A 20,168-nucleotide genomic window follows, 5' to 3' on the forward strand; every position below is an offset into this window, starting at 1 on the left:
CCAAATCGTACTAAAGATAGTGACAGCTAGTTAACTTGAAGTCATAATTATGTGTCTGATTGGGGTGCCAAACCTACCTGTGGGAAGTTTGAGCTAGCATAATAAAACTCCAGCTTAGCATGGTGGACTAGTACAAACTAGTCTGTATGATTGATTAATTGTTCTCATCCTGAGATGCTTGTAATGTCTGCTTTTGGAAGAAGGACCATAATCATTTTAATTTTATTTTAAAATCAGTTTCCATTACTTAGTTTTATGTTTTCTTTCCATATATCTTATAGCTTTAGCATAAAAAAGTTTGTCCTGCAAATCCCCCACATAAAATTATTGAAGATTTTCCCATGAATTCAAGCTACTGTGAATCTCTTGGTTTTTTTCTGATGTTTCTGTCTTTTTAGTCTTGCCTGTGGTGATTGTGGTGGAAGGTGAGACTAAGGTAATAATTTTCCAATGTTGGCGTCGATGTCCATGTTAAAAATATTTATGTTTAGTTTTCTGGTCAGTTTAATATGAATCATTGGTCAGTTATATTTGGTATGCAGTTGCATTAGCATCATTTTATCTCAATTGTGTGTCTGTTTTATGCATATGCCCATGTAATCATAGTCTATTGTTTTACTTTACTGAAACATGACTTTATCATAATTCATTGTATGCAAACAGTAAACTGTATAGGAGGAATCCGTCCACGTTGTCAAATGGTTGTATGGATATGATAAATTGTTCATAATAAACAAAATAAGTAACAATGTCACTGTTAAATATCAAGGCAAGACATATTTCTGTGATAACAATTTATTATGTTTTTACAGTGGGAATAAATAAAAAAAAAAAAAAAAATTTTTTATTTGAAACCTTTGTAACTTTGTAATCAAAAGCAGTTTCATCCTGTGTCAGTTTTAAAAGAGAGTTTCAGTTATACAGAAAAATTCAAATGCTACAAATATATATGTACATGTATACATCTACATGTCAAGATAAAGTCCCTATGAAAAATTAAATTAGGTCGTACTTAAGAAATGGTCATTGTTTAGGCAATCCTGACAGGAAGGAATGAATTGATTTTATAATGCAACCTTTGTTTCTTCCAGGAAGACTTTGAGTTGTAAGTATAGTTTTAGTACACTATTTATTAATAGCTAGTGACACTTCCTTTTGACAACTCGCTTATCTTATGAAACAATAATACTTGTAAATATATTGTTAAAACAATAACTTATTGTAATCTTTATGTTACATTTGTATTCTTGTACTTTTTTAGCTCACCTCACCAAATTCTGACAGAGGGGTAAAAGTGTTCAGCATGATGAGATCTATCTGCGGTCAAATTTTCATTTTAATCTATTAAGCCATGTTGGAGTTATTGCCCTTTTTCAAAGTTTTTTGCTATTTTTAAGGTTATTTCTTTAAAAAAATCTTCTCCGCTGACATTATTTTACTAATTGAAACAAAATTCAGTATAAGTGTTTCTTGGGGTATCCTGCTTAGAACTGAAGTGGAGTTTTTTGATCTGTCGAAAAACATGGCCACTGTTACTAAAAATAGAACATAGGGGTCAGACAGTAGTTATTCGCATTTATCTCGAAAACTGTTAGGTTTAGCCAAATTCTTTCAATAGCTGAAATGATCCTTATTTTTAGGACTACAAAAGTCTTCAGTCATAAAATTTGTCAGACACCTTCTTACAAGATTTATTGCCCTTGACAGGGGAAAATGACAGGTTTTTTTTTACAGTTTTCAGCCAATGTCTTGAAAACTATGATAGATTTAGACTTTCATTTACTGAAATGATCCTTATGATAAGTCCTATCAAAGTTTTCTTGAGTTGAAATTGTTGGACAACTTCTTGTTTAATTTATTGCCCTTGAAAGGCAAAATTCAACCAGGTGAGCGATTCAGGCTCCTGGGAGCCTCTTGTTTCTTACCAGTTTTCACTGCAAGTTCTTGATATTTCGACAGGAGCCTTATATAGGTATATTTTTTCATTGGATATGATTTTAAACTGAAGCAACCTCAACTTCCTTGTTCGACAACTTCGTTTGTACTTGGTTATGGGTGCGGATGTTATTTTCTGTTCAATACCAGGTACTTGCAATTTGATCATATAAGTGCACTTTGACTGTCAGTCTTGTGCCAGGTTTCTGGGTGCATTTCAAAAATGCTGAAACCCAATTTAAATTTCTATCTTCACATTTTATGGTAAATCAGTGTGTTCTTTCATCATTTTGTCCATCTAGAAGTCATATTATAACTTAAAACACTTGGAATTTAACAACAAAAAAGAGGGAATGGACATAATATGTGCTTTACTGCAGATACTAAATTTTTATCTCTTTAACTTGTAATATGTGAGAAATTCTGTCTAAGTATTGCGAATATTTTCTGTAGATTTGATGGGTATTCTTTTTTTTACTGACCATACTATTTTTATAGCTACTGGAACATGGTAACACATATAGTGGTCAGTGATTTAGCTCTATCCGTCAGTCTGTCTCTCATTTATTCCATTATTCATACATGTACTTGTTTAACCAAATTTCTTTAGAGCACTATTTGATTTTTTTTCAATGAATCTGGATAAAAGTGTTTTATTATTTTTTAACGATTTTAATGTTTTTATCATGATTTATGGACTAAGCTCTTGACTTTTTTTACATTTGGTATTTAGATGGCTTTTGCATTGTGACGTGAGCCATATCTCCCCTTTCTAGGTTCCAAGCATACATATGCATCCTATTTACTATATTTTTAGTGAACAAGCTCTAAAAAAAGGGTACAATTTTTTTTTACCCTGTGCTTTGCAGGAGGTATATAGTACTCATAATGATGTGCATCACTCTGTTTATAGATTCACAATAATATCATTACTGTTTTCTCTGTAACTACTTATCACAGTAACCTGGAAGTCTGGGTAATATTTCCTTTCCACAAGTTTCTCTGAAATATAACATATATTTTTAGCAATCCTTGGGTTGCTTATGATATTGACCAGGGAACCAGATTACTTACCAGAGCTACTTGAAATTTAGGCAGAAACATTTTATGCTCATGTCAAATTGTGAGATTCAATTTCAGACTAAGGCAACCTCAACTTTCTGTTTGACAACTTTGTTTATATTTTTACCATAATGTTATTGGGAATTAGGATTGGAAGCGAGGAGTATTCTTTAGTTGAACTTTGCTCACAGTTATTTTGTTTTTAAATAAATTGATACAACACCTTTTCTTTATCCTGCCTAAAAGCATTTGGACATTAAGCCTTGTTCTTATCCAAAAGCATTAATATACATACAAAATTGTGCTTGTCCGATGAACTTTTAGCCAGCTTTAACAAGAGAGTCTTTCAGAGAACAATTGTGTGAATATTTTTTTCTTGATCACTAATATGCTCACCTGGACTAAAGGTCCTGTGAGCTTATGTCATCTCCTTTGAAACCACTCACTGGATTATAATGTTATAGGTAAGTTTTACCCAACTTTACCGACCTCACAGAATGATCACCGTTCCATGTAACCCACAGACTGTATCTTTTAGACTGTATAGTTCTTGGTAGAGATTCCTCATACTTTGTAAGAAATAATTCCAAATCATCTTCCAAATATACAGAGGAAGATGTTTACAAAATGCTGGAATTTTTAATCGACAACATATTTGTCTATAGGTGTTATTTTTCTAAGCATATATTATTGAAGTTTAAAGAATCTTTAGGTCCTTCTTAGAACTTGCTGCCGAGAAAACCGAGTTGAATATTCATGTAAAGTAAAAGGAAGTTTATAAAGACTTTAAAAACATGATTCAGTGATCATATTTATTTGTGTCAAGTGCTCTTCAGATGCTTATTACAGAAATTAAAACCTTTCTAAACATCAGGCAAATTTCATTCTTTGATCTTGTCATTTCTGCAGAAGTTGATGTAAAATAATTGTGTGGCTGACTGAGTTTTCTGTCCCTGAATGGTTCATTGTCTATTCTCTGGTCAAGGGGTGCGGTCCTGTTAACCTCCATAACCCTTCACTAGCCAATAGTTAATATCGTACGCCTTTCCATAATCCATCATTGGCCAAGGGTTATAGTCCTGTTCACCTCCATAACCCTTCACCAGCCAGTAGTTAATATTGTACTCCTTTCCATAATCCAACATTGGCCAAGGGTTATAATCTGTTCTCCTCTATATCCCTTGGCTGGAGAAGATAACTGATGAGTGGTTATACTTGACCATATTTTCTGTACTTCCTAATTCTTGCAGAGACTTGTACTTACTTGTAAAAAGTAAAATATTAGTCTAATAAAAAGATATGTACATCCTATGGGCACTTGAATTTAAAGGAAAACTGATCAGATATGAAAGGAAATATGAATTTCTTCTATTAAAGAATTCTCTCTTTTTTTGCATTTGCATTGGTCAAATGCACTTTAGGACAAAATATATATAGGATTGATTGATTGATTGATTGATCTTGGTTTAATCTAATCTGATATTTTGAAGCAAGCTGTGCTATTCTTCTCTTCTCCCAGCCAACCCAGCTGTAGTTCAGTTTTCTTTTTGTCACATGTTTGGCTTTAAACACATCAGCTCCCTATTTTAATTTCTTTAGTATTGCATTTTCAAGATCAAGCTTCAACCAGAATTGAAAACACATATTATTTACTCTCTCAATGAGTGGTTGGTATAATGGAATCAACTTGTTCCTCGGTCTGTCTATCATTCTATCCATCATTCCTTCCGTCTGAAATTTGTGGCAATTATCTAGACTCCTATTGAATAGATTGATTGTAAATTTGGCATGTGGCTTTATATAGATCAGGAATACATTGTATGTGACTTTGTTGTCGCTCTGATATCAACTTCCAGTGCTAGTGAGTGTATACAGTCCTTGAACCAATCTGTGCGAATATTAGAAGGATCAGTGAATTTTGACTGATTGATCATTGATGAATCAATAACTGATGACCAGTGACCCATCTTATCGCAGTTTTGTTATGTAAAATGAGGAATGATCTGTTCATATAAATTTAAGAATTTCCAATGGAATATATCTAATATTCTAAAAAATTATTAAAAATAAAACAAAAGTAAAATAAAAGTGATTAATTAATTTTTAAATCTATTGCATTATGAAAATGTGTGTAAAAATTGACAAATGAAACAACGGAATGTGTAAAATGCATTGTTGTGATGTGATCACTGGTTTAATGGATCGGTTTGACGGATTGGTGACTAATCGGAATCTGATCGGTGATTGATGACTGATTGCCATCCCTCATTGATAAGGGTATAATATATGTTTTCAATTCTGGTTTAAGCTTTGTCTCTGGAAATGCAATACAAAAGACTTTATAATAGGGAGCTGATGTGTTTAAATGGGTGTTTTCATTAAAATTGTTGAGCAGTTTATTGATCAGATAAAAGGGCATAAAAACAAAAAAAAAAAGACTTTTCATTTTTTGTCTGATTTAAATTTTATATGGATTCCTTATAAAAGTTCCTGCCAGCATTTTTCAATCAGATCTTGAATATCTCTTACAGTTTTCGAGTTATAGGAGGTCAAAGGGCCACACCCCTAAAAATCAACTTTGGTTTTTGGTCAGATTAAAAAAGAAAATTATTGCATTTTCAGTTTTGTGCTATATTGTGTCCAAATCGCCTACTCTGTCCATAATGAACTGTATTGGTCCCTATGCTTAACTGTGTCAAAAACAAAAACACTTGCCCTTAATTGTATGCAGAGTTTGGTGTGCTGCAGTCCTATCATGCTGTACTCTGTCAAGCTTTTAATTTTGCAGGATAATCACAAGTTTCTCTTTTATATCTCAGATAATGTTTGGATGATGATAATTTTTTTACTGGTCTGTAACCATAAAATCCTAGAGTGGAGTGATTTACATAGAAGTCCCTTTACATGGGATGTATTATTCAACCGAGTGTCAATTATTAGGACACATGGGTTTAGGAGGCACTTATTTAGGTTCTTTAATTAAATTTATATTTCTCTGACAGAGAAGCTGATTCTGGTTGTGACAAGGAGGGGACCAGTTCTGAACAAAGTCCATTGAAATCTCAGACTGACAGTGCCGTTGATGCCTCTTCATGTAACTTTGATATTGAAATGGACAGAGGTACAGAATCTTCCAGCATGATAGCAATTGAGAATTCAACAATGAATCAGAAAGATGTGTGGTATGTTTTGAGTTTCATACTTTTTCCTCCAATCAAAGCAAAGACAATAGTTGTTGCACTTATCCCTTCTTCTGTGTTTTTGTAGTTGCTGCTACATCATTGTTGTATTTAGGAATCACCATTTCTATACTTTTATCCATAGATTCTTCCATGCATTTGTTAAGACCAACTCAATATTTTTTATGATACTCTTTATATAAGAAAGACATCTTGGTTGAAGCAAATTAACTGTTGTCAGATGTTAGCAAAGGGAGATAATTTGACTAAAGGGATATGTGTTTATAGGTTCTTAAGTTGCAAGCTCAACTCCTTTTAAAATCTTTAATCATCTTGATATGTTTGGAATCTTATGTAGGTACTATGCATTAAGCAACAAAATCAGAAATGTCGGCTGTTTTCAAAGGGAGTGAAAAAAATTGTTTCACATATTATAAGCACACTCAGTGTTAAAGTTAGTCTTAATGGGTTTGAAAGTTAAGAAAGACACTAAAATGATGATGTCAGCAGGTCAAAAGGCAAAGGTTAAGGTCATAATTACTTAAAACTGATAACCTTGCACCTTTGGATGTTTTATTTTACCTGATGATATTTTAAAATTAATTGAATTAATGAAAGAAGAGGATTGCAATTCTCGTACAGCTACTTAAAAAAATCACATAAAAAGTGGTCTACCCATACATGTTAATATTTGTTTTATCATGACATGTAGGTACTTTCAGGGTTAAATAGTTTAGACCTTTTGGCCTTTGGGCCTTTATCTTAATTATTATCACTTACAAAGGAGTATTATTTATTCGTGAACTCATGAACTCATGGATCTGTCTTAAGTCATCACTACTGAAGTTTTATGGTTGTCATCATGGACTCGTGGATTGTAATGGTGTATCTATCTGCCCCATGAGAACTGATTTGTTCACTGTTATATAGTTTTCCTTTTCTCTTTCTTCTACACTAGACTTGACTTCTTATAGGCAACTTGGTGCGTTTTTGTAGAAAAGAAGAGGACTCTTCCCCTACCAGTGCACCTGGTCCTATGCTCCAAGTTTATAGTGGAGTCCGAGTCACTCATTTACTTTCGTTTCTTTATACTTGTTATTTTCGTTATTTCATATTCATTGTTGTGTGTTTTTCCTGCCTTGTCTTTATCCCTATATTGCATTCTTTTGATTTCTGCTAGAATATTGGTTCCCTTGATTTTTCTTTGTATACATATGTAGAATGATGTTTACGGTTATCGTCTTCTATTTTTTTTTAGCTCACCTAGCTTCACCGTCGTCATCCGTCTTTAACAATTTTTCAAAACTCTTCTCCTCTGACACTGCTGGACCAATTGGAACTGAATTTGGTATGAATGTTCCTAAAGGTATCCTGCATAGAATTGTTGTGGGGATTTTTTATCTGTCTGAAAACATGGCCCCAGTTACTATAAATAGAACACAGGGGTCAGACAGTAGTTTTTCGCAGAAATCTCCAAAAGCATTAGGTTTAGCCAAATTTTGACATTGGTAAAAGTGTTCAGTATGATGAGGTCTATCTGCGGTCAAATTTTCATTTTAATCTGTTATGCCATGTTCGAGTTATTGCCCTTTTTCGACATTTTTTGGGCTATTTTTAATGTTATTTCTTTTTAAAATCTTCTCCTATAACACTACTTGACCAATTGTAATCAAAGTTGGTATGAACGTTCCTTGGGGTATCTTGCATAGAACTGGTATGGGGATTATTGCTCCGTCAAAAAACATGGCCACTGTAACTAAAAATAGAACATACCGGTAGGGGTCAGACAGTAGTTTTTCACATATATCTCCAAAACCATTAAGTTTTGTCAAATTCTTTTAATTGCTGAAATGATCTTTATTATAAGGCCTACAAAAGTTTCCAAGGGATCAAAGTTTTCAGAGGACTCCATGTAAGAGTTATTGTCCTTGAAAGACACAAAGTGACAGTTTTTAATAATAGTTTTCAGCCGATATCTTGAAAACTATGATAGATAGAAGTAAACTCTAAGTTGCAGAAATGATCCTTATGATAAGCCCTACAAAACATGTTTGAATTAAAATTGTTGGACAACTCTTATTGTCCTTGAAAGACAAAATATAATCAGGTGAGCGATTCAGGCTCCTGGTAGTCTCTTGTTACTAACTGTTAACAACATTACAGGTTGGAATTTCTCCTGTTTGTCTGTCTGTGACCTCTTGTTGTTTTTTGCTTATAATACTGTTTTATGTGTTTTTGATTTAAGATAAACAATTTTCATATCTTGGAATGTAAGAGAAATGTAGATGGAAGGTGTTTGGATGTCCAGCTTATAATAAAATCTGAAAGTTTGGTGATCAGATAACTTACCAAGAGTGATATAACAGTGGTGGATCCAGACACACTGAGAAGGAGGGATGCCAGAATGGGTTTCTCAGAAAAAGGGGGATGCTAGGACATTATTTGTCATTATTTGTCAATTTTACACATGAAATTGACAAATTTTCCAGTAAGAAAGGGGGGTGCCAATCCCTGGCACCCCACTCTGGATCTGCTATTGTATAATTACATTTACTATACTGTTTTATATAACTGGTACATTGTTTACTCTTCGAACTCATCATTTGTTTTTGTTATTTATTTAAGCAGGGTTTTAATTTTTTGTTGTTATGAATTTTTATTGTTAAACCATAATAAGGTTTCTGTTGATGGACAAAGGGATTTGCAAACATTTTATCTTCATATGGAATGAAGAAATACAAAAATATTGTAACTTTAATATGGGGAAAAAAGTGTATCCATTTAAAAATAAACACATTTAAAATAATTTGTTAGTTATTACAGTATGAAAATCATGTAAAATGATGACTTCAATATGGACTTACGAAAAATGTATCCCCCCATTTCCATTCAATTTATTCATTATTATTACCAGTTCTTTGCTAAAGTGTCCTCCTACTGAAGAATCTTGCATTATGGAATAATTACCATGGATAAAGTGATAATATATCTTGGATATCCAGGCCCCAGTGCCACAAACTTGAAAAAAAAAAAAAAACTTTTGTCTAAGAATATTTGTAATTCTAATCAAAATGATGGAATTTTATGACATCACAAATAATTAGGCTTATCAGAAGTATGAAATGTTTTGTAGTTGACAGACTTGTTCTATTCTTTTTAATCAATCAAATATTAGCATGGCTCACAATCAGGTAAATTATTTAAAATGTTAGTGGACATTTGCTTCCCTACCTGCTAAAGAGTGTTTATCAACCAAGTATAAAAAAAATGGGATTCAGCAGTGTGGTAAAAAAAATTGTTTTTGCAATTGGGTTCATGTTGTGTCATATTGGCATTATGCTTTCACTGTTAATATAAACTTCGTTAATTTATTTATTTTGATATATTGATGCACTGAGATTGTTGAGATTTTATCCGGTGAAAGGTAATTGATAGAAATTGTGAGCTTGAATGATTGTGATATGTTTGAGAGGAATTTAATTAAAATTAAGTGTCAGTCCCTATAAGAATCAGGCAGTAAGTGAAACATGGTGTGAAATAAAAACCATCATTTTGATAGTGTAATTTGACTATTTGCACCATCAGAATCAAGGAAAACTGACAAGATTTTCCATATCATGCTGGACTATTGAGTTACAATTTCATTGAAATGCAACTGAAAATGTGAATGAGAGAAAATATCCTTGAGTGATATTTTATTATCGGATCCATGGGGTTTTGACATGCATGTTTCTGATTTTTCCCATTTTGCCTGATTCTTACAAGCATTTACCAGTTAATTACTTGAAAAGTGCATGATGTATTTTTTGTGTAATATTATGTAGTTTTTTTTTCTCTGATTGTTTCTATTGATCCACTATTCAACAGTCTTTAGAGGAGCAGAGAGCATAAGTTGCTTAAGGAGTTAAATAAAGTGAAAATTAAAATTCTATGACCATTTTTTAGAATTTCTTTAGATAGGTAGAGATATAATGATGGTCAATATAAGTACAGCGGATCATTGAGTTGTGACATACATATTTAAGATTATATTAAAGATTTGCCTGATTCTTTTAATTATATGTAGTTAGTTAGTTTTATAGACCTTTTCCTGTTAATTTTTTTAGCATGCTCAATATACTTTTTCACTAGGTAGGGCTTGGGTAGAACAATTTAGAAGAATTTTCCTTGCAGATGCTCCACGCAGGCTCCTCAACTGTCTTATATTAAGCAAAAAAGTGTCTATTGAGATTTCATTCTAAAGTTTTTCCTTAAATTTAAAGTTTTAACCAAGCTGATTGTTTCAAGTTTGAATTGAGGAAGGATTTTAAGGAAATTGTTAAACTTCTACAAAATCTGACCTAGATCTCTACCAAGTTCAGGCAGTTGATTACTGTACTTATTTCCTTTTCCGTTTTTTTTTTCTGTAAATGGCATTTTATTTAATTGTTAATTTTATGACTAATTATGATGCTTGTTTTGAGAGCAGGGGCAGATTCAGAGACTTTTAAAAGGAGGAGTGCCAGCTGGGGTTCTTCAGAAAAAGTGGGGTGCTAGGACAGTTTTCACTACTTTTTGTCAATTTGACAAGTGAAAACAACAAATTTTCCAATAAAATGGGGTGCCAACTCCTTGCACCCCCCCCCCCTCTGGATCTGCCACTGGAGAGACATTTTTGTTGACTAATATATTAACTCATGTAATGATATTTTTTTAAAGTTAAGTGTTAGTGCTAAACTGGATATAGGGTTTTGTTGAGTATTTTTATATTTATTTTGTAACATATCGGGGTCCAGTTTCATAAAAAAATCTTTTCACTGAGACTTCTCTAACTAAAATTTCAACCAATCAAATTGATTTCTCAAAATTGTAACCAGTCAAATTAATCCAAATCAAAGATTAGAGGGCAAAACTTGTTGATTTGAGAAAATCTCAATGTGAGAATTTCTTTCTATAAAACTGGGCCTTGAAAAGAAATGATGTACATTTGTAGGTTATATATGTTACTTTGTTAATTCTGATAGGAAGCATCATGTTGTTTTTTTAAGGACTTTATGTTTTTATTTTTGCCTAAATATGTTTTCATTTTTGCATAATTATACTACACACTTCTCTGAACGAAGTCAAGTCTAAAAGTTTGATAAAATACCATTCCCATTTTGATACTTATTAGATGATGCTTTTGTTTAGTTTTAAGATGTGAAAACAAGTTATGTGGTATTAAAGTCTTTGCATAAATTCCTAAGATGTCTAATTGGCAAGAAATAAAAAAATTGCCGAAACAATTTTTCCCCTATAACTTTCTATGTAGAAAGGAGGAGGGCTGTTAGTAGCTCTTATTGGCCTAAAATAGGACTGAAAATTAATGATCAAGTGTTTCAGCTATTAGTTGTGAAATTGGAACTAATTTACAAAGAAAACATAGTGACTTTTGAAAATCAAAAGGACAAAAGAATTACTTGCAGTTTACAAAAAATTCAGATAGTTTGTTCATTTTGCACTTTTTTGATCACTTTGTGGTCATATCTCTGGCAAAGAAATGGTGTCCACATCCAAGAAACATCTTATTTAGTGAATACATTCATAATTACTTAGTTTATCACTTGTGAAAATGTAAAAAAAATTTCTTGGACATAATTTTCTACATGGATGATACTGCATGTTTATCTGAAAAAGCAAAAAAATTTACAATTCTCAGCAGTTTATGTTACATGACATAAAATTGTGACCTAAAGCCACATCCCATTTCTTTTCCTATATTTAAATACTTTTTTTACATTTTGAACAATTTTTATGTTGTTAAAACAAAGATGATATTTATGGCTAATTGAATGGCTTAATGCCCTTCACCTTTTCATTCACAAGTTAATATGGAAATTATTTCTTATTTCATTTATATCAAATGCTTCCATTTCATTACTTGCATCACAAATGTTGGATTTATTATATGTTTAACCATGCATGTATATGATTTTACTCCAAACCTTTTAATTGAGCTCCAATCCAACCAGACTATTTTGCAATGCAATACCCACAGCTTGCAAAATCTGATCATGTTTTTAATTGAGTTATATAACTCTTTCAACATTTGTCATTTTAAGAATTGTTTTTGATTTATGAATAATGATCGTTAAAAGCACAAGAAGAAACCATTGTTTTAGTGTTTTAGTCATTCCTGTCTGCTAATCAATGAAACTGCTTGTATGAAATAAATGAAAACCAAAACAAAACAAAACTAGCATGGATGAATATATTGCCTTATATAAGCATCTTAATTTTATTTGGAATGAATTTTTTCATCTTTAAATTTTGCCATGAATTTGGAATGATTTGAAAGTAATTCGCATAACTGGCGCGACAATGTATCTACCTTGAATTGTAGTATGCTCCTGATTTGCTAGATATAGTAATAATGATATAGTTTTATATTTTTAAAATATATGAATTATATTTTTTCTTTTGACAATGATCGGAATTTGTTTCCTTTTAAAGTGTTTCTCTATTCAGACTGTAAACATCAAGATTTAATTTTTTTTTATTTATTTTATTTTTTTTTAATAACACCTGTAATGGGAAAATTTAAACAGTCGTGAATAATTTTTTATTGTTTGAATTTGGTTTGAGGAACTATCAAGAAATAAAAAAAAAACTGTACTTTAGTAGATTGATTGCCTAAATCCGAAAAAAAAAATTGTGTGAAATTTTCCTTGTTTATAGTAGATAAGTTATTTATACATGTTGAGGTCAAACTAATCAGAAAGTTAGTGTTTTGAGGTTATGTGCCAATTAGAAAATACTCATTGTTGGAACATTGAACTTTTTTGTATGGGTCATCTATGACAGCAATAATTAATTGAATGTGCATTGTGAAAATCCAATTGTTTTACAGTCCCAGAACAGATCTATGCAACTATTTGATAGATTGCCGACTAGTAGCTGATGGTTCTGTATATACATGACAGATCCAGTCTAGTTTTGTAGTGCTAAATGATTGGTACTAGGTACCTTGTTCCTTCTTGTTACAAAATTTCTCACTAAATTTAACCAAAACAAAAGAAGTAAAGCTGCACTTTGAATATTTAATTATCTGATGGACGTGTTTTTTTTTAACGTTTCTACACTTTGAGTTTTTGTTCAAGTTGAAAACCAGTATGGGAAAAATTTTGTATATATACATATTTTTTGGGGTTAAAGATGGTTACAAAAGTTTTGATGAAATATATGAATAGAAGTCAAATGAATTGTCAAGCAATCGGTTACTGGTTTGACTAATCTAATACTGATGACAGATTGATTACTTATGACAAATTGGTTACTGATGACAAATTGGTTCCTGATGACAGATTGATTACTCTTTAACACAAAGTTGCAGAAATTTATAGGGGTAATGTACATTAAAGGTTTTCGTTGTTCACTTTTCATTCAATCAGTCCAAGAAATGGTGATTCGTTGTCCAGTGTGTGAATGAAAAAATGGTTGTAAATTGAAATGAATGATGTGAGAAGCTGAAAATGTACAAATAATTCATGATTATGTTACTGTCAATATTTGTAAGGATTTTTTATATGTGTGTAAATTATAGAAGATTTAATATTATACACTCATGTATTTCAATTTACTAAATAAATACATTTTTAATGCGAATGGATTCTTATCTTTCATTAGTCTACAACATGCTACAGTTGTGGACCAAAAATCTAAACACTTCGTATAAAACCAACACTGTTTAGACCTTTCAGTGCTCAAACACTCAAACACAAAAGTATTTAAAATTAATCCACGATTCCAAAAATAATTCGATCAGCTAGCAACCAAAAAACAAAACAATAAAAAAAAAAAAATAAAAACAAAAAACTTGTTAAGTACTTACACTGCAATTCTCGTGCTACCACTTGGGGTTGATTTAATGCCAAATCATAGATTTATATGAAAATATTTCCATATTAGATGGTATTCGTCATTATCAGAAAAAGTGAATAATGACACCTTGGCTTGAAACACTCGCATAAGTTGCACCAATTAGTAGTGACAATTACTCATGTTATTATACTGCTCTGAAAATTGTCTGAGACCGACTCATTCAGTTCAGGAATAAAGCGATCAGCACGGACAGTGTCGTACAAGAGGCATGGCAAGAACTGCTCCCTCTTCAGGAACAATCGACTGTTCATCCTGCATTTAGTAGGTTCGTCTTGTATATTTTTCTGTAGCTAACTTTTTGAATTGATTTTGTATTGTACAAAACGTTCTTCGTATGTTGTTCCATGGCATGGTGTTTCTGGTCTGGTTTTGTCTAAGGATTTCCTATACATATTTAAAAAAAAACGTGTTTGTAAGATGATAGCGATTCCGTTATTTTCTAGATGAACAATTCCTGTCGTGCTATTAATTTGAATGTTAGAATCAATTACCAAGAAAGACCTCCATGAAATCTTTGCAATCAATGAACAATATCTTATACTAGTACATACAATACAGTTAACCTACAAAGCGGCAGGGAAAGATAATGTTTCAATTACACGAATGTGAATACACATGAACAAACAACAAAAACAATGATTGGGTAAGTTACGCAGTCTCATTGAAAAAAAATAGATTTAATATTTGATACATCAAAAGAGTAATAAACCTTTTCGTGTTTACTGTTGGGTATTAAGTCGATTAGCATTGTGACATATACTTCCGGGAGATAGGGTTTGGCTAGAACTGAATTTTCCAAATTTCGGAAATGTCTACTGAGCAACTCTTCGACTCCTCTGCATTCAACACGAAAAGGTCTATACTATTGTCAGCAGATTTTTAGTAACATTCATCGAGTTGTATATGTCATATCCGGTATTCAGAAAAATATAAATTAGCGATCTTCATGGTCATATTTGTAGTGGTGATATTAGAACTTCGTGATAATTTGAGCTGGCATATAAAATATCCGCTTTACAATCTTATCTTTAAGAAGTTCGGTATGTTAACAAAAATCAATGTAACTTCTGCATTAAGAATAATCAAGGGAGCCAAGATTCTAGCGGAAATCAAAAGAACGTAATGTAGGGACAGAGACCATATTTGGAGAACGGACACACACAACAAAGAACATAACACAACCAAGATAATACATACAAAGTAATAAACGGAAATAAGCAACCCAGACTCCACCAGGTGCACCGGTAGGGTAAGCATCCTCTACTTTTCTAGAAACACCCGCCGAGTTGATCATAAAAGTTCAAGTCCAAGGTAGACGAAAAGGGAAGGGAAAACTATGACACTTTGAGCAAATCAATTTTCACGGTGCAGATTGATACACCGTAACGATCCATGAGTTCATGGTTCATGATGACGATCATAAAACTTCTGTAGTGATGACTTCAATCTTGTAAGCAAAATAACCCTGTTCTAGAAGCCTATTTGTAAGAAGTCTAGCGCGATTCAAAAAGTCTGCTTAGTTACGGTAAGCTCTGGCATAACGTATCATCAATTTAGTCATCAACATATCTGCAATAACAAACCACCAAAGATCGACGCAATACAGATACAACAAGTGTCGAAACAATGCGACAGAGAAGAAACTTCGCTGATAGAAGCAAATTTTTTAGGATGAACTCGCCAGACTTCTTACTCCAGATCGAATGGGACACAGCTTATACAATCAGAGATCTCTCAATTTCCTGAACTACCCAAGACTACTTTAGACATCATCTTTCAGGATAAATGATTCCAAACTACAGCAGGACAATAGTTTCTCATACACTCCGACATCTACCCACCAATTCTGATCTTCACCACTACAGAAAACCTCCAACCTTAACTGCGGCTGCAAATAGAGTGCACTGTGATGAAACTTTCTACTTATATTCCACTCTATTTCACCAGATGTATAACATTTATGCCATGATTGATGGATACATGTACCCGGCTTACTTCCAGATAAAGACGAGAGGGTTTACACACGTATCTTCAGTTACACCAAACACACAGCAGAGCAGTTCAACACAATCCTGAAACAGTTTTCATCAGCTTTGAGATAGCTACCAAGAATGCAGCATTATCAGTTTTCCCAGGGGATGACCGTCAAGGGTTTTTTTTCACTTATCATAATGTATTTGAAGAAAGACACTGGAATGCGGGGTTCAAACCTACTACAAAGAGAATAACAACATCACGGGCTTAGCTAGAAGTGCAGCACCCGACCCACAGGAACAGGTTGAAGATATTTGGCGCAATGCTGTGTAAGAAATCGGTGAAGCTGAAAATGTCCAAGACACAATCATTTTTACAGATGATGTTACATTAGGTTGAAAGCCAGAGATTCTTATCATTATTAAGTTACGCAACCATTACCAGACTGGAAGACCCCGTACAACAAATCACTTAGAAGCATGGCACATCAAAGTTAAGTAAAAGTGCAGCACGCTCATCCAAATCTGTACCAATCTATCGAACTCCCACAGAAGACCCTGGCCGTCATCAATTGTATTCTTATCTAGTATGCAGCAGGTGGTGCCCGTCATCGTACAAGATGCAGGTCCAGAGTTCCAAACACCAGACTCTAACTACTCAAAGATTGATTCGAGAAAGGTCAGATTGATGTTTTCAACTACTCAGACCCAGCCTCCCACCTTGTTCATCTACACTGACTATATCATACGCATAGTCACATTTAAATATGATTCTTTTATTGTAATACTATAATGTATGTTTTTCATGATGTGCTGTGGTTTGAAAACGCCAATGAAATGTATGTTTAAATCATTAGTGCTATAAATGACTTTAGAGAATAAAATCATTTATGTAATTGTTTTTGTCATAAGTAAAAAAGAACAAAACAAAAAAAAATTAAAAAACAAAAAACAAAAAAAAAACAAAAACAAAAACAAATACCCCCCCCCCCCAAAAAAAAAAAAAGCTTTAAAAAAGGACGAAAGTACATATTACCATGAAAAAGTACACACTAAACTTTTATCTACCACAACAAATTGATATAAATTTTACTCGAAAATTTAAAAAGAGGAAGAACTATGTGTCAACTTTAGGTGATTTATACACATGTACACTTACTTATTGGGATATATATGAAACAGGACTTTACTATTTTATGGTCAGTAAACTCATTATTTCTTTTTTGTTTATTTAACTATTAATAAGGGTTACTAAAATTGGGAGAAACTTGACTAAACCATTAAAAAAAACTCGCAATTATAGAGACATAAATGGAAATCAGTTACGATAAAGTTAAAATAAACAACGTAAAACAAATAAAAAATCAGTATATACGGTAATATATATGCATTAAACGGGATGCATATAGTTACATAGTCTTGTACATGTACTTAAGTTGAATATGTAGCGAAAGAGGAAGATACTTGTATAAAAATGTAAGAGTATATTTTGGATAAGAGTACTTTCCCATCGGAAATGTTAACTTATATTACAGATTCGTATAATATCATTTGTGTATGCAGCGGTAAAAATGGATGCCGTGAAGTTATTCTTATGTGTGATGTTACTTAGCATCTGTTCTTTTACGTCACGGGTAAGTTTACTTGTTTATTTTCTATGATTTGAATTTTTCTTTGTTTTAATCTGCTGCATACGGTGATTTATTTTTGGTTAAACTAACCGGATATTTACCATAAAGGTAGAATACAAAGTGGTAGTCTAAAATCGTTTTTTGTTAGTTCCGAATCACATTATTTTTTAATTGTGGATATCTTTATCATTTCACTTTTTTTTTATATTTGCAAGCCATTCTCAACGAAATGTGTGGTTTCATTTAAAGACTAATTGATACAATCACAATTTGTTAATCATCCAACTGAAACCTTAATTGTTTTAAATGTTTTTAAAGATATTTAAAAAAAATGAAAAAAAACAAAAAACAAAACAAAACAAAAAACAAAACAAAAACAAAAAAAACAAAAAACAAAAGCAAAACTTGTGACAGCAGACACAAAGGATTGTTTACACAAGTGAGATAAATATTCATCTTACCATTTAATATTCTTTTGTTAACAAACTATATGCTTTAACTTTTTTAAAAAAAGTACAAAGGCAAAAATTAGAACTTTTCTGTATTGCTGTACCACGATTTCAGTAAAGGGGAACAACCGTATTATTTTATTACTGTAAATGTTACTCCTACAATGTGAGAGGTTGTAATTCCGTTCCTCCATACCCAAGTCAGAAAATAGCTTGCCACTGCTGGAGTATGTATATGTGACTCAATTATTGTTTTCATTGGGGTTTCATTAGACAATTATTTTTTTCATTGAGGTTACATAGGCAATTATTTTTTTCATTGAGGTTTCATTAGGCAATTATTTTTTCATTGAGGTTTCATTAGGCAATTATTCTTCACGTGAAACTAATACGAATGGAGTTTCACGTGAAAATTTGAAATCAACATGATTTCTGGTAAAATTCCATTAACATAAATTTACGTGATATTTGTCACAAATTTATTTGCTTAATGCGGGTGAAAACACATGAAATTCATGCATAATTCGTTTTTTCTGTTATGTGTATTTTCACTTTTAGTTAGATCTGTAAATTGCATTGGTAGCCATCACGTTATGAAATTATTTGTTATTATATAACGGTTTACCTAGATTGGTCACATTATATCACTTACGCCTTAAATACTTTCTATTTTACAGTAAAACCAATCTTGTCCAAACTTTGTATAAACCGGAAACTTGTCTTTTTGGATTCGTTCATATCAATTTCCAAAACATTTGAACCTTTGTAAGCTTTTAATCTACTTGAACAGAGTAAGAAGTCCGAAAAGGATCCAGTTGAAACTAGTTTAGCTATGCGGTTCCTCCTTGTTTATATTTATCATATATAATTGAATTGATCAATTTCGAATGATTTGTAAATATCATGGAAGAATGTTCAGTGATTTTTTTTCTGCGTATTTGTAATTATGTTTCCACTATGAAATGCATTATTATTCTCATTTAAACCATTAATTCTGTAAATATCATACTAGAAGCCGATAAGTGTATGTAATACGTAAGTAGTACTCCAGCTACGAATCATGCAAAATGTGATTCATGGATAAAAAGCATACATATTTTTATTTTCGATATTTTGTTTGGAGTGACATAGTAAAAAGAAATTATCATTCAGTTTTTGATATAAACCGTCTTCTTAGGAGATAAAAAATATATAGAATGCAATGTAGAATTCAAAATTAAAGGAGACATCTCTTTAAATGATACTAAAATACAATAAAAAAAACTATTGGATTTTTCATGTGGATTCTCTCCTTCCTAATTATAAGAGCACATAGATTGAAATGAATAATTATACATTCATCATATAGACCTATAAAGCAAATTAATGTAAAAAATTACCATTGACAGTGTCTGAATTTTATGTGGTCGGTACTTAATTATATGTATAAAATATTTAGACCAAGTCATCAAATTCAGACATTTCGAACGGAATATAAGGTTATGAATTTCATATTTCCCCCAAAAAGCAAAACTATTTTTGATTAGGTGTGAAAATTCTCAAAAAGCTTTTGTTTTGCATTAATCAAAGTTAGTACCATAAAATCATATCTTGTCAAAATGTTGTGAGTTATCCATATTTTTATGTTTTTTCCCGTGTCGACCAATGCATTAACAGTAAAAAAAAAATAGATATGCTAAATTGTTCAAACTACTGACATATCATTACGTCTTTATCTTATATATATAAATGAGTTTTTATAGTTCATTTTCCAAGTTAAATTCACCAGGTATGACTCGACTATTTGTTCGTCAATTATCATTGTTTAAATGGAAGTTCCGCAAATTTTGTGGGATCAGTGATTTTCATATTTTGAATTTGAGTTTAGGGCAAGTTTCGTCACATGCCGTGGGTGTTTAAATCCCTTTAAAAACGTTATGCGTCAATACGGTTGTAAATATCTTACACGTTAAACACTATTTCTTCGCTAAAATAAGTTGAGTCGTCACAAAAAGTAAAAAAAAAATATCAGATAAGCATGTAACATCATATCGATGAACC

General features: G+C 32.0%; 2 protein-coding genes and 1 long non-coding RNA gene across 9 annotated transcripts in view; 2 read left to right on the top strand and 1 right to left on the bottom strand.

Moving 5' to 3' along the window:
- The window catches only part of LOC148628702 (patched domain-containing protein 3-like), a 63,822-nt gene extending 50,023 nt beyond the window's left edge, over positions 1 to 13,799 (top strand). For both annotated transcript variants that reach the window (XM_088592850.1, XM_088592859.1), the window contains 3 exons: positions 1,092 to 1,105; positions 6,000 to 6,179; positions 8,422 to 13,799. In XM_088592850.1, the coding sequence (XP_088448976.1) occupies positions 1,092 to 1,105; positions 6,000 to 6,179; position 8,422 (195 nt within the window). In that variant the 3' untranslated portion in view covers positions 8,423 to 13,799. The remainder of the gene's footprint in view (positions 1 to 1,091; positions 1,106 to 5,999; positions 6,180 to 8,421) is intronic.
- On the bottom strand, positions 13,439 to 18,920 carry LOC148628703 (uncharacterized). Its single transcript, XR_015924273.1, has 2 exons — positions 18,781 to 18,920; positions 13,439 to 14,459 (listed from the first exon to the last, which is right to left on the bottom strand). It is a non-coding gene; the product is annotated as an uncharacterized LOC148628703 (long non-coding RNA).
- Positions 17,053 to 20,168, top strand: part of LOC148628704 (uncharacterized) — a 96,199-nt gene continuing 93,083 nt past the window's right edge. For 5 of the 6 annotated variants that reach the window (XR_015924262.1, XM_088592812.1, XM_088592820.1 and 2 more), the window contains exons 1-2: positions 17,053 to 17,247; positions 17,584 to 17,682. Coding sequence is in view for 5 of the 6 variants with exons in the window: in XM_088592812.1 (XP_088448938.1) it covers positions 17,086 to 17,247; positions 17,584 to 17,682 (261 nt within the window). In the remaining variant the exon portion in view is untranslated. Of the gene's footprint in view, positions 17,248 to 17,466; positions 17,683 to 20,168 lie in introns of those variants that run through there. The other variant, XM_088592826.1, reaches the window with a different exon arrangement.

This window comes from Perna viridis, chromosome 1 (genome assembly GCF_037379345.1).
Source record: "Perna viridis isolate PV_CMFRI_1.1 ecotype Kerala chromosome 1, ASM3737934v1, whole genome shotgun sequence".
Lineage (NCBI taxonomy): Eukaryota > Metazoa > Mollusca > Bivalvia > Mytilida > Mytilidae > Perna > Perna viridis.